Genomic DNA, 15,267 nt, shown 5'->3' on the forward strand with positions numbered 1-15,267 from the left:
TGTGTGTGCGCGCGCGTGCGCGTGTGCGCGTGTCAACAGCTAACCTCAGAAGCTACTATAGGTGATCACCGTTTCTTTTAGCAGGCAGAGGAACACTTAAATTCCTAAATATTTTGTGGATGAAATTATTCACAGTGCAATCGTCCCTCCAGTCTATAAAGCATGTGGCCAAAGCATTTCCGGGCCGTCCCCTCCCAGCCAAAAAGGTTTGAGAATCCCATTGCTCTGGCCTATACGTACATCGCTCTTGGCCAACAAAAAAGCACTGCCTGACACTTGGCTGACCACCTCATAATCTCACCCTTGAGGCCCACTTGCTCGTCTAAGCACCTCCCGCCCCCTCTCCGCTCATGGGAATCAGCACAGTGCACTGCAGTCAACCTGTTCTCCCCCCCCACAGTCAGTCATCACTGATTACTGCCTCTAATCCCAGCTGCGTTTGGCGTCGGAGCCAGCTGTGGACGCGACTGGGACGGGGCCAGACCAGGACAGGATACCGCAAATCTCAACATCACAGATTACACCCACGAGGACTTGTGATGATGATGATGATGATGATGATGATAATAAAGGCAGGCCTTGGATGCAGGATCGCCTGAGTATATCGCCTCTGCCGGGTGGAAACCTCATATGTCCAAAATGGTTACTATTCAGGATTCAAAATGATGCCACCTGTCCACCTATTGTCATCAGCCCACGCTCACAGCCATTTCACACAGAGAAGAGAGTGCAAATGTGATATTTTTTGAGGACCTTGTTGAATCTCGCCCCCGACTAATCCATATATCACTAAAAGAAAGAAAGAAAACTAAGCCTTTTCGAAAACTAAACCAAAATAGCAAATCCTCTTTAAAAACTAAACCGAATGTCGAAAACTAAAAAAGTATTTTTGTGCTGACAATTTCGATCAACAGATAAAAACTAGACTACAATGTTAGTGGGGGGACGGGGGGGACTAGTTGAGAAGAGATCCAGTACAACTAAAAGACAAGTCATTTTATGCTTGGTTGAGTGCGGGTGTCGGGCTCCACAAATTAGCAGATCTACAAGCTCACAACGCGGGGTTGCATGTGTTTAGTTTGACATAGGGTAAGTCGATGATTTTTTTTCCCCCATAGTTTTTGGTGGAAATATACTTTCGTTTATTTGGTCGTTGTTTTTTTTTTGTCTTTGTCTTTTTCTGCCCACTCTTTCTTCTTTTTCCTCCTTCTGAAATGTACACTCTGAAGTGATATTGCCCTGTTGCCCCTGTTTAAGTGTGGACTTGATGTCATTATGTAGCTCATCTGAAGTAAGAGAGGACTATACAGAGACATTGGAGATGGAGCCACTTGGAGGGGGTGGGGGGGAGGGAAGAGGGGTGAAAAAAAAACTAATCTTGGGAACTGCACTTGTGTCCTATGTATACATAAAAATGCTGTCTATACTGTACTGCTTATTCCAAATAAAACAAATATTATAAAGTTTTTGGTGGAGGAAGTTGAACAGGTGATCGTTACCCTGCGAGTAGAGCAGGATCTGCATCTCCAGCAGCGTGCAGGTGAACAGCTGCACCAGGTTCTCCACTCCCAGCAGGCTGAAGGCCTCTCCCAGGGGGAAGTCGGCCAGGGGCAGCTCCCCCGGGCCGGGCCGCTGGCACACGATGGGCTCGTACACCTGTTGGGGGAGGAAACATTTATTACTATAGGCAACGCTTTGTATATGTATGTATGTACCAGCTCAGTGGCCTTGTGGTTAGAGTGTCCGCCCTGAGACTGGGAGGTCGGGGTTAAATCCCCGGCCGGGTCATACCAGAGAAAAGTAAAGAATGGGACCCAATGCCTCCCTGCTCGGCACTCAGCATCAAGGGTTGGATTGGGGGGTAAGTCCCTGTGACATATACTAGCGTCATGTCCAGGGGCTGTACATCAAGCTGCCTCACGCTACAGAAACAGGAGATAGGCTCCTGCCCTTTCCTTTTCGTAAAAAAACCGCCCTATACTCGATCACGCTACAGCTTCGCACAAAAGCAAGCGAAAGTAGCAGATCCGCAAGCTGGAAACGCGGCGCGAAGTGACACGTTTTGAGCTTGTAGAGCTGCTACTTTTGCTGTTTTTGAATAGTTATTTTTTTACATAATGAGGTTTCCACCTGGCTGAGATGATATTACTGTATTAACCCATTTGCGCACATTTCATATTAACCCATTGGCGGCACATTTCACATGAACAACTCTCCGCTCCTATACGCACCCCGTGGAACTTGAGCGAGCGTCCGGGCGGGGGCAGGGGCACCTCGTACAGGATGTTGTGCACGTAGCTCTCCAGGGGCAGCGGGGGCGGCGTGGCGCCCGTGACGGCGCGGTGCAGCTGCGACAGGAAGCGGCGGCAGGCGTGCATGAAGGGCATGGGCGCGATCAGACACAGCGCCTTGGACACGTACAGGGTGTCCCGCGACGAGTCGTAGCCGCCCAGGCCCCCCCCGCCGGCGGCGGCGCCCCCCGCCGCGGCCCGGGCGGACGGCGAGGAGGAGGAGGGAGGGGTCTCGGCCTCGTCCAGGCTGCTGGCCAGGGAGTCCATGCTGGAGGAGGAGGAGGTTACGCTGTTGGTGGTTCAGTGTTTCTTTCCCAAGCAGTGGGTCAAGACTATAGGGACCCATTTTTAGGGGGCCGTGTTATGGGCCATTGTTATGGGTCAGCACGGCCGGGTAAATAATTATGTTTCCTACATAAAAATAATTAAAAATATATATTTTTCATGAATTAAAACAAAAAAAAATTCCCAACGAATTTCGGAATTCCAGTTTACTTAGTATAGATAGAAGATTTATATTTAAAAATATATATTAAAGCTGCTATAAGCAATAATAAGTAAAAAAATATATAACTTTGTTTATTTATCTAGGGGTCGCAATCTGCATTCAAAGATTTTCCTCAAAGCTTTGTCATTGGTCGAGAAAAAAAAAACCCCGGTCGAAATGACTAACCAATCAGGAAGTAGACCCGGCAAATCGACCAATGACAAAGCTTCTAGTAAAATATTTTAATGCAGATTGAGGTCCCAGAGACTACATTTGTTTGGGGAGCGTTTTACCCATTGCTGGCTGTCTGAATACCAAAAAATATATTAATAAAAAGGTCATTAAATGTTGACATTTGACACAAAAAAAATTAATAATAATAATGCTAAAACCCAAATAACCTGGAGGAGGAGGAGGACGAGGAGGAAGGGTCAGCGTTGGCCGGGTGCTCGGCGTTGTGCATCTGGTAGAGGGTCTGCATGGCGGAGCAGATGGGGGCGCTGGTCACCTCCTCGTAGAAGGTGTGCACGAAGCCGTAGGTGCGCGAGCCGTCCTCCCGCGTGATGATGAAGGAGTGGAACTGGGGCGGCCGCGCGTCCGCCTGCGTCCGGAACGACAGGCCTTTGGGCATGCACAGCTGGACCAGAGGGAGAGAGACAGAGAGAGAGAGAGAGAGCAGTGGTTGGTAAACGTTTCCTGCCATGGACCCCCGAATGTATATACAACTGACAGATTACAACTTGTCCAAAATGCAGCAGCCAGAGTTTTTTAATTATTTTACTTGTGTATAAAGCTCTCAATGGTCTCGCACCTTCCTAACTACATGACTGCCTGCCTAAATATGTCCCAAACCACCACCTAAGATCTTCCACTGCTTTGCCTAAAAAATGGCAACTAAAAAATACGGGGAAGCAGCTTTTGGAACAAACTCCCACTGTATCTTCGTCAGGCAGCCTCTGTAGACATTTTAAAGCACAGCTCAAGACCCACTTCTACAACATTGCTTTTAATTGATCTTTTATTTTTTGTTATTCATGTCCTCACTGTATTGCATTACTGCTTGTTTTTTAATGTCGTTGCCTTGCTTTTTTCCCCCTCCATTGCTCTGTAAAGCACTTTGAGCTGCATTTCATGTCATGAAAGGTGCTATACAAATAAAGTTTTATTATTATTATTATATATTAGGCTGTGGACCGGACCTTCCACAAGGTTTTGTGCCAGGGAAACAAAAGAAAACTTAAAAAATCAATGTAGTTGATTGAATACTTCATTAACAGTTTTCCAAAAAAAGGCACGGTTTTCATTCATACGAAATAATTCAGATTCATACGTTGTGAGCTTGACTTGTAGATGGGCTATTTTGAGTGAGTTATTTTCAATCTGTCCACTAATAGTACGGATATTCTCTCAACTTAGAGGGGAAGATTTGCATATTCACGTACCGTAATATGACATGAGTGTGAAGTGCATAAAGTATACAGTAACAGTAGGCCTAGTCATGTAATTCAGGGGATGAAGAAAAATAAAATGACAAAAAGGTTTGAGTAGCACTGGTTTAAGAGAAATGGTTAGCAGTCTGTTGCCATAGTGTGTGTGTGTGTGTGTGGCATGTGTGTATTTTTGCAAAGCATGTGACTTCTCTTTCAGCGTCCCCAACAACCGTAATAGGTTGATGTAAAACACCCCGGTTAAACCGCAGCCTGGAATAAACATCACGACGGCCATTATGTTTTATATGGTTCCCAGAGCTTGAAGAGGAAATTACTCGGAACAAGCTTTGGCACCGCTGCGGATAACACGCGGAAAAGAAAGCGGCTGGACGCGTTGGTCTTTCACCGCGCGGCGGGCATGTATTCCCGCGTGCAACTATACATGCGCATGCACAATGGCACATGCAAATATGCACACACTTACAGTACACCTCATTTGTTGCTGTCCGGCAGAAAACTCATATTTCAACTTGTTACTCGTTACCCTAACTCATCATACTCCAGTGTCACACAAAAGTAGCAAAAATAGCAGATGTACAACAATGTGTCACGATGCTACTACACGTTGTGAGTTTGTGTAGTTGTTGTACATCTGCAATTTCTTTGGCGAATTTCTTCATTTGAATCCTGGAGAGTGACACTTTTAGACATACGAGGTTTCCACCCGACAGCAGGAACATTGACGCGCTCACTCTTGCCCGCCGGGCTGCTCTGATTGGATTAGGAGAGAGGGGAAGCGAATCAACATTTCCACTTATCATTTCTGACAAGTAACCCCTGACAAAAAAATAAAATAAATCTCATTACATGTTTACAAGCGCAGAAGAGTAATGAAATCACACGCAGTGCGTTGGGAAATTAATGTTCTTCATCCCACAGAAATAATCTGTCAAGCGCCCTGCAAAGCTGTGCAACAAATTCACAATGTGTGCCTATCTGAACGGTAGTCGAACCCGCGACACACTGCCAGACTGGATCACCAGCCAAGGTGCCTGGACCGCTGAGCCACGGCCCATGCAGGCCTATAGCTAATAGCTAGCCTATAGCTATTGCTAATCATAACCATTTCTCCTGCAGGGAACAAGAAGATGGTCCTCACAACGTCACGCCTATTTCTAAAATGCTACTATACTTGTTGGGATGTTTGCTCTCAAATAAGACCCTCGATAAGAAATGGGGGTGTGTGTGTGTGTACTTTGTGTGTGTGTGTGTGTGTACTTTGTGTGTACTTTGTGTGTGTGTGTGTGTGTGTGTGTGTGTGTGTGTGTGTGTGTGTGTGTGTGTGTGTGTGAGACTGTGTGTGTGACTGACTGTGTGCGTGTGTGTGTTTGTACTTTGTGTTTGTACTTTGTGTTTGTACTTTGCGTTTGTACTGAATGAAGCGATGTTTAGGATTTAAAGCTGCAGGAACAGGTCTGTTAACTCCTGCATCCCGGTGATAGGTATATATTGAATATATTGAATATATTGGAGAATGACAACATATTTAGCTTTCATTGCCGTTTACGATAATCGATAATCTCTCACGCTAGTAGCACACTGCACTCCACTATTCCGCCAAGACGCTAAAAATAAGTGGAGGCTGCATCGATAGTGCGAGTCAGAGAGAGAGAGAGAGAGAGAGAGATGATATCCCAATGTCTCTCTCCCATCAGACACCTCCCTCCCTTCTCGCCGACGAGGCCCGGTGTTCAGTTTCGAGCCGGGCGCAACACGCCGCACAATGGCCAGTTTCCATGCCGACGTAAGTCGAGACGCGGCAGCTTGAATTATTAAGCGGCTGCTGACGCCAGAGTGGATGGAAAACATGAAGAGCTGACCTCGCATTGGTCACACGAGCACCCAAACCACGACCTCATCTCCACGACGGTTATTACCTCACCTGAGGGAGGCGCACGGCACGCACACACGCAACCTTACACATGACACGTGCACATGCATACACTCAGTGGTGGAAAAAGTACTCGCATTTCTTACTTAAGGAAAAGTATCAATTTAGAAATAGTCAATTAACTTTAGCAAAATTACACACACACACACACGCACAGCGTGCTGTCGAAGGTAACACGAAACCACAGCACACCTCCTGTCCAAAAAAAAACCATGAGAGGAAAAACACAATCACTATCTATAGATTCTATACTGATGGGTCAGCGGTCCCTTCAGCCCAACACTGACGCACACTTCCTCTGGAAGGCCTGCACCGTGGACAGTAACTTAACCTCCGACCACTATCTTTTCTTTGTCAAGAGTGAACAGTGGCAGTTATACAGAATCCCCTGTGTGTGCGCGCCACTGTGTAGCTGTGCGCATGAAAGCATGCACGCGTATGCACACACACGCGCACACGTGCATGCGCCAATCAATACACTGATTTATGCCCTTTTCAAGGAAGGCATGTTCTTGTCTGAGGGAAAGACTATAGCACATTTTATTTTTCTCCCTCCATCTCAATTGACTGCCTTTCAGTCTACACTTGGACACAAAGAATCTAAATCTATTGTTGTGAAAACGAGAGGGAGAGGAACATGATGTGGCCAGACCTTCATGCTGAGAGCCTCCTGGGTGAAAATGCATAGAGAAACCCAGAGGGAGGATTTGTCGGCGCTCCGTTAGCCAGGATCCCACATGGGAAGGGAACAAAGTGTCTTAATCCTGGTGCCTCTCGGCTCGACATTTGTGTGGCCGTTTCCTAAAATCCCTCCCTCCCTCCCTCTCTGTTTCTGTGTGTGGGAGAGAACGAGAGTGTGTACATGCAAGTGTGCGCGTGTGTGTGCCTGAGAGAGAGATAGAGAGAGAGTGTGTTTACAGCACACATTTTGCCTCTGTGCTCTGTTTAAATAATCCCAGATGCCCTTCTTCTCCCCTGTAAATGATCTGAGGCCTCCTGGGGGTTCTGTTGGGACGTAATACCTCCTCCACTTGTCCCCAGCTGCTGACCCCATGACGGGACAATCCTTCCCCCAGAAAAGTGACAGGACGGGAGCCATCATTAATTAATTTTCCGCGACTCAAAAAGTAATTCCGTCCCAGTTCGCTAATACGATTAGTCCTATAATGATTTTGTCCCCCGTTCAGTGCTTCTTGGTCTGGCCGGGCCCTCCTCCTCCTCCTCCTCCTCGCGTCACCTGGCTGTCCACGACTCCACGCAGAAAAAACTGAACAACTGGAGCAATGACTTTTGAGGAGGTGCCCCGGGTTCGTTAACCTGACTCTGCCAGATTGAAGAAGCTTGCCTCACACTCGTTTCACAAACTATTTCCATCTGGTATCACTGCAACCCAAAACGCTGGAGAAGGTGGGCCATTGTTTTTAGCTATACCGCGGCCGGTTGGGTTCATCGCTACTGTGTCGATTCCAGATGGAGGCTCTGTTGTGAACTTGTGACTCAAAAAGAGTCAGGTTACGAGTTAGTTACAGTCACACGAAAAAAAGGTTACAATGATAACAATGCATCACTTTGAACGAAATGCTCGCGGGCGATAGGCCAAACACTGTTTCCCTGGTGGAGCAGATACCTACCATGTTGACCGCATCCTGATCGAACGGGTTCCACTCCACAGTCTCTGGGTAGTGGGCGAGGACTTTGGACTTAAAGGTCCTCTTGAGGGGGCTCTGTTCGAAGTTCTCCCCTAGAAAGGAGGAGAGAGAGATAAATAAACAGAGAAAAGACAGCATGTTGAATGGACAGTATACCAGTATCAAATTTAGGGCTGCAACCCTAAATTGAACTAATCAATTGAATCAAGTAATCAATCTTGATAACATAATCGATTTAAGAAAAAAATATAAAGCTGTGTTTCAGGAGTGCATATGGTGTGTGATAAACTTATAACACACATTCTACTGTGTGCCGTTTATAAGTGTATTTAACTGCTAATCAGATTAATTTAATCGTCATTAGTCTTTACACTGATTCTTGATATGAAAACAATATGGTTCCTGATGATTAGATTATATAAAAAAACCTAACAGTTAATCACACACACAAAATCAATAGTTACAGGTGTAATCAGAATGGCTTTGCGGTATTGGACTGTGTGCACAACAGTTGATACGGTCAGCTGTATGCAATAATAGCTGTGGTGTCGAGCTGTGCTTAATTTGACCCGGGTAGCGCTCCACCCACACGCACACGCACACACACGCACACACACACACACACACACACACACACACATACACACACACACACACACACACACACACACACACACACACACACACACACACAGCTCTCCTTTTGTCAGAAGCCAATACTGAAATAATCCACCCACGATCGACAGCTCATCAAACAACCAACATTTTCATTAATCTCTCCAATCCGATTACTGATCATAACCAATTAATATTACACGTCCTTCGTGTCTAATGGTATACCGTTAAGACGTGCTTAAGGGGGAGGGGATTACAGTGGTGGGGGGAATCTGGTGTGACAGCTGTCAATGTGTCACACAGTGGCACACTGGCATACCGACAGTGGATGGTGGAGCTATAATACGTGAGGAGTGACAGCGCGAGAAGGCTTGTCAAATGGTGCAACATCCCACATATACCACCAGGGGGCTTCAGTGTTTCTGGGGGCCAAGGACCCCATAGGTGAGAGAGATGAAGCACCCCACCCCACCACTACCCATTGTATAAAAAAAAAGGTGTTGCTCATTAACCCATTCTGACCTGAGATCAGATTCATATGAGGTTTCCACTGGACACACACTGGTCTGATTAACCCATTCTGACCTGAGATCAGATTCTAAAAATGTCAGTCGTTCTTCGATTTTTCAAAAAAAGCAGACCTACAAGCTTGTAGATCTGCTAAATGCCTTTGTAGTACCCGTTTGATAACACCATCATCATTCATTTACCAACGCGTAAATAGCCTATTTACAAGCTATTATAATGCTATTTTTGGCGAATGTGCCCGCCCCCCCGAATAGGAATGTTGTAACTCTGAGGATCCCCTATAGGGCTCCCAGACCCCCTGTTGAAGACCCATGCCATATACATGATATCTTATGCCTCCGTTTGTACACCTTTTTGACACTGCTGCTAAGGGATAAACTATTGTATACGTGTCTATAGGACAAGAGCCTATAACATTTTAGGGTAGCAGATCTGCTATTTTCAGCACAACCGATATAGCATAAAATGACTTGGTCTTTTAGTTCTCCACTCTTCTCCACTAGTCCCTCGCTAAGATTTTAGTCTAGTTTTAATATGTTGATGCAATTGTGAACATATTTAGTCTTAGTTTTAGTCATTATAGCTTTCGTCAGTAGTCGGTGATCGTCGTGGAAAGACTACATTTCCCCGGGCTGCTGTATAGTGCCAACGGGGGATGGATGGATACAGATAGAATTGAATATCCATCCCAATGGTTCCATCATTTATTCTGCGAGTTATTCCCTCCTCCATTGTGTTTGTCTCTTTGCTTCATCGCTCTGTCATCGCGTTACACTGTACTCTCTGTGGGTTTTCACAACACACTAAACAGAGGCTGAGGACCACAGCTTCCAGTGAGAGAGAGAGAGAGAGGGAGAGAGATATGCTGCTGCAGCATGTGGGTGACCGCATCAGTCCTGTGGCTCCGTAACAGCCTCTGGACTGTTAATGCACCGAAGCCTGCAATTGTGTGACGCATTGTGAGCATGTATAGATCGGCTATTTTCAATGCTGTGTTTCAATGATGTGTTTGACATTGTTGGGAAATTCTTGGGAGATCTTTGGAAATGTTCAAAAGAAATGCCTAGTTGAAAAGTGGTCAAATCCACACTAGTTATCTGCCAGGTTATAGGTAGGTTAATGTGGGCCAGCAATGTTCGGGAATTTGCCAATCGGGATGGAATATGAAAAATCGGATGGATCCGTCTTCTTGGTCACTTATAATGTGTACCGATTTGCTTGATAATTTGGTACATTTTGTAGGAGTACCGGTATATATGAAAATGTTTTGCAAAAGTCTGCCTCCTGGTGGCGCTATAACAGGCCCCTTGTGAAGAATTTGGGGCAGAAGTGTGCGTTTCTGCCATCGAACAGTGCCGGAGATTAGCTGATCACGGGCGGACGGACGGACATAGAGGGTGCAACACATATTTCGGCCGTGCCGTTCAGCCTGGCGGAGACAACAATAAGTGGGCTAACTTTTATAATGCTCTAATTCTATTCACGGCAGCAACAGGACTGTTCCGTAGCCGCTGTGAACTAAATTGGAGCATTTTAAAAAGCGAGTTGCAAGCCCACTTCTCCAATTCTTCTCCAATACACTCACACCGGGGAGCGGGAGGGGGGAGTCAAATGCTGATTGATTTTGGATGAAGTGAATAGTGGTGGCCATTACAGGGACAGGTGGCACATCCACACAGAGTGTGCTCTTTCTTTTTAGGTCGGTCACAAACAAAGGTCACATTGATCTTCTCAGGGTCAACGAGGGTTTCATGTACACTAATGTGATCTTCTCTCTTTAGTATATATTTTCAGACCACATCTTCTCCTGTGCTTCACTGGTGATCAAAATGCGTAGTAAGGTAGATATGTACTGTATACTGTATGACTATGGCTGCAAATGAGATGCATTTAATCCGGATAAGAACAAATAGCAACGCATTAAATCTTTTGAGCGTAAAGCTCCCAATAACAAGCGCCTGTAGATTCGGCTATTTTCAAACGGCAAAAGTTTAAATAGGGCATGTTTTGTAATTATAATTCAAATCTACACAGCCACTAGTAACTAAAGTTTTCAAATAACTGTAGTGGAATAAAAAGTACAATATTTGCCTCTGTGATGTACAGTATTGGAGTAGAAGAAAAGGGATTGAATTTTGGAAATGCTCCAGTAAAGTAAAAGTACCTCAAAGTTGTACTTTAAGTACAAGTACTTGAGGACATGTACAGTATGTACTGCATGTGTTGCTTTCCACCATTGACACACACACACACACACACACACACACACAACACACGGCAACAGTGACAGCAGTACAGACACGAGACTGAAGAAAGTGGGTGAAAAGACAAGAGTCAGAGAGAAGGCCAGGCACGACTGACTGACTGAAGGAGAGGAGACCACAGCCACCATGACCAACACAGCAGCTGATGATTTCACCGCAACTCTCCGCATTGATTTCACTCTTTGTGCGTGCGTGCATGCGTGCCCAACTACTGATGAATAATGAAAAGGGTGGTTGACATTTTAGAAGATTTTGGAGAGGGAGGGAAAGAACAATAGGAAAGGAGAAAATACAAGGTTCCAAGGTCACAAGGTGTATAGGACTCCAGGGAGAGATTAAAAGAGCTGCTGGTTTATGGACGTGCATGTCTTTGTGTTACTGAACACGCGCGCACACACACACACACAAAGCTGCTGTTAATTGTAATTCAAAGGGACATCCTGGCCTTAAATTGTTATTACTCACTCTCTCTCACACACACACACACACCGTGCGCACACACACTAGCGTGTCGCACACACACACACACACACACACACACACACACACACACACACACACACACACACACACACACACACACACACACACACACACACACACACACACACACACACACACACACACACACACACACACACACACACACACACACACACACACACACACACACACACACACACACACACACACACACACACAGAGAGAGAGAGAGAGAGTTGTGCCTTGGCAGACTGCCCTAGTGTGAGTGCCAGACAGGGCCTTTGTCTCCGCAGAGTCTCTGCTGGCTTGAGGGGGACGCCTGAACTCCCCGGCGTCCCCGCAGCCCTGATAGCTGAGACAAACAGAAGGAGACAGGCTGGAGAGGAAGAGAGGAGAATGAACAGCAGAGAAGAGAAGTGAAAGTGGAGCTCCTTTTCATTTTTCGTTCATCTGTGTGGAGGCATCTCTCTCTCCCCCTCCCCCAAAGGGAAGGTAGATGAGGATGCCAGTGGAAGGTCTTTCAGCAGAGGTACAGTGAGGATAAAGAGGAGGAGTGTAACAAACATTACAGGAGGCAGGAGTGGAACTGTGATTTGGATAACAAGCTCAGAGGAACCTGACCCATATAGGCTGGATGCATCTGGAGAAGGGGGGGGGGGGGCAGCGGAAAGCAACACATACGAGAGAGACAGAGAACAGAGAAGTCACTGGCAGACAGTCACAGAGACAGAAGGAGGGCGAGACAGGTGGAGAGAGAAAGAAAGAAAGAAAGAAAGAAAGGGTATAGAACCAAATTGAGGTTGTGAGGAGCTATCAGGAGCTGTCAGGAGTTGTCAGGAGCTGAGTCTTGCTCAGGAGGTCAAGGTTTAGAGCAGTGGTTTTCAACTCTTTTCAGATCCATTATTTATCCGGCATTTGAGCCACAGACGGATTTGATGAGATTTAGCCTCTGAAAATATTTGTTTTGTCGTTTACGGATACGATTTTGTCCACAGTTCCATGCTGTACTGACGTTTGTACCACAGGAGAGACGACAAGCGAACGTTGATTAAAATAACAATTCTTCTACATTCTGAAATTGTGTATAGACTCCTTGTGAATTTAGTAATGCAGATGTCTAACACTAATTTGATCATGGAGAGCGCACAATGACAGAACTTAAACTCTCAGGCGATAATGATCTAATACAAGGTCCATTTGGTCTCCATCATTTAGCTGGGGACCACCTGGAACCCCCTCAGGGGGCTGAGAAGAGAACCACTGGTTCAGAGGGTGAAAGGGCTATGAGGGAAGTGGACGGAACAGCAGCAATCAGGGGTAGAAGAAGGGGTCAACGGTGGTATGGTTCTTTACCTGTAGCTGAGGTATCGGGCTCCCTGCCATGGAGGTCTGCTTCTAGCCATTGGTACAAAGCTATGGATGAGGGTAGCATGCAGAAAACAGACGGCAGGAGAAACCAAAAAAAAAAGAGGGAGGGGGGGGAAAAAGAACAATGCGCAATGTCAACAATGAATGCAGAAAATACACACACATGTTAAAAAAACTAAAAGCAAATTAATCAACGCATGGCAATGAGTAAAGCATGAATTGCGACAACGGACCATGACATGGCAAAAACACGGCCATCTCAAACGACACCTTTGACCCCTCAGGGGGTTCCAAATAGACCCTTACAGGTCTGTTACTCTGAGAGTCCACAAATGGACCCGTGATGGTTCCATCGGTGCACTCTCAGAGTCGTGGGGGTTCTTGGAACTTAAAATGTTTGAGAACCACTGATCTATACAAACTACTGGACTCTAACTAACTTATGACCTTGTGTGGTCTCGATAGAGGGAGGGAAGGTGGCATTTCAGAGAGCACACACAGTAGATACACACACAGTGAATTTCAGTCAGATGCACGTTAGTGTTTGTTTTTTCGTCCATCTGATGATGGAGCAGTGAGGTAGGTTGTGGCTCATGGCCTTTGATGTTAGTGACTGAGCAGTCTGTACACAACTGAATGCACCAAATAAACGTTCTTTGGAGTCAAAGGAAGCAGCGCCGTTTTTCTTCACACGGCACCTAAATACGAGCATCAACACGTTCTCAGTAGCCACTAGCCATGCCAATTCACTTTCAACCGGATTAACCGCCAGAAATGTATAAATAATTTCAAATGTTTACCTCGTTGTATAGAGCATCGCAGTCACCACAAGAGTTGGCTTTGTCCGCGGCGTAAACGTCTTTAAATAAATACTTTCTGAAAAGTCTATGAGGAAAATGAACGGGGATTTGTTTTCCGGGTCTCTCGAGGGGGAGGGACTGCGACGCTCTATAGAGCGTCGCAGTCCCTCCCCCTTTCAGAACAACGAGTGGCCCAGGAAATGAATCTCAATGCATTTTCCTCATAGACTTTTCAGAAAGTACAGTATTTATTTAAAGACCTTTTAAGCGTCGTACGAAGCCAACTCTTGTCGTGAAAAATCATGACAACACACACAATATTTTGGACCAAACAAATAATTACAAAGAAGAAAAACAACAAAAAAATTGTTAAAACCTGCCGTTTCTTTTTTGTTTGGTCCAAAATATTGTGTGTGTTGTCACAGTTCCTTCCCTACCGTATATGCACCGTATGCTGTGTGTGCACGTGGGATGCACTCTCACCCACACTGTGGTCCATAACACTCCCCTCCCCTCACCTCTCCTCTCCACGTGCACCGATGCACAGCAGGGGACTCGACTGCAAGGTCATCGTGGAGACAATATAACGGTTTTATGCTCCAACCACCGGAGGGAGTCTTAAAATAGACTTTAGAAAAGCATGGATCACGCTGTGCCTGTGTGTGTGTGTGTACTGTATGTGTGTATGTAGTGTACGAATGCATGTTCTCTCATGTACTCCCAACACCATCGATCTCTGTGACAGATTCTTGGGACAGTACAGTGTTACCAGTTACCACTGCCTCCTGTTCAACCGTTTCACACACACACACACACACACACACACACACACACACACACACACACACACACACACACACACACACACACACACACACACACACACACACACACACACACACACACACACACACACACACACACACACACACACACACACACACACACACACACCTAGGTTATCGATGTTACGCAACTGTGTATCTTTCACAATGTCTGCTGTCGCTGCACTTTTCTTCCCTACCTTGGCCCTTCCTATATCCACCTGAGCCAGCCAAGTCACCATTCCTCCAAACTCATCAGCATAGTATCTATGTATTCTGTACAGTGTGTACATTACTAACATTTTACAGCCATGTCTGCTCAGCAGCCATAAGAGGCTGTGTCTGCAGGCCAAGCCACCGCAGACTCTGTAGCTTTGCGTTGGCTTGGCTTGTGTTTGTTCTACTACGTTAAGAGCAAACGTGATAACATCTGCTTTGAAGATACATAGGGGGCAAAGGGAAACGGTTCAAACTGAAAAACATTAAAGTTCACAAATTAACAGTTATACAGTTTCAGAAAAATGTTCATTTACTTTCACAGTAGGTCGTTTACCCATACTGTAATGTATAATCCTAA

The 15,267-nt window shown here is 45.8% G+C and overlaps 1 protein-coding gene across 6 annotated transcripts in view; it reads right to left on the bottom strand.

Moving 5' to 3' along the window:
- Nucleotides 1-15,267, bottom strand: part of dennd5b (DENN/MADD domain containing 5B) — a 75,639-nt gene that overhangs the window by 33,225 nt on the left and 27,147 nt on the right. For 4 of the 6 annotated variants that reach the window (XM_080757841.1, XM_080757843.1, XM_080757839.1 and 1 more), the window contains exons 2-6: nucleotides 13,052-13,111; nucleotides 7,791-7,900; nucleotides 3,180-3,415; nucleotides 2,232-2,559; nucleotides 1,500-1,656 (exon numbers count right to left, since the gene is read on the bottom strand). In XM_080757841.1, the coding sequence (XP_080613967.1) occupies nucleotides 1,500-1,656; nucleotides 2,232-2,559; nucleotides 3,180-3,415; nucleotides 7,791-7,900; nucleotides 13,052-13,111 (891 nt within the window). The remainder of the gene's footprint in view (nucleotides 1-1,499; nucleotides 1,657-2,231; nucleotides 2,560-3,179; nucleotides 3,416-7,790; nucleotides 7,901-13,051; nucleotides 13,112-15,267) is intronic. The other 2 variants (XM_080757844.1, XM_080757840.1) reach the window with 1 other exon arrangement.

Source organism: Protomyctophum bolini, assembly GCF_963924005.1.
Source record: "Protomyctophum bolini genome assembly, chromosome: 23".
Taxonomy (NCBI): domain Eukaryota; kingdom Metazoa; phylum Chordata; class Actinopteri; order Myctophiformes; family Myctophidae; genus Protomyctophum; species Protomyctophum bolini.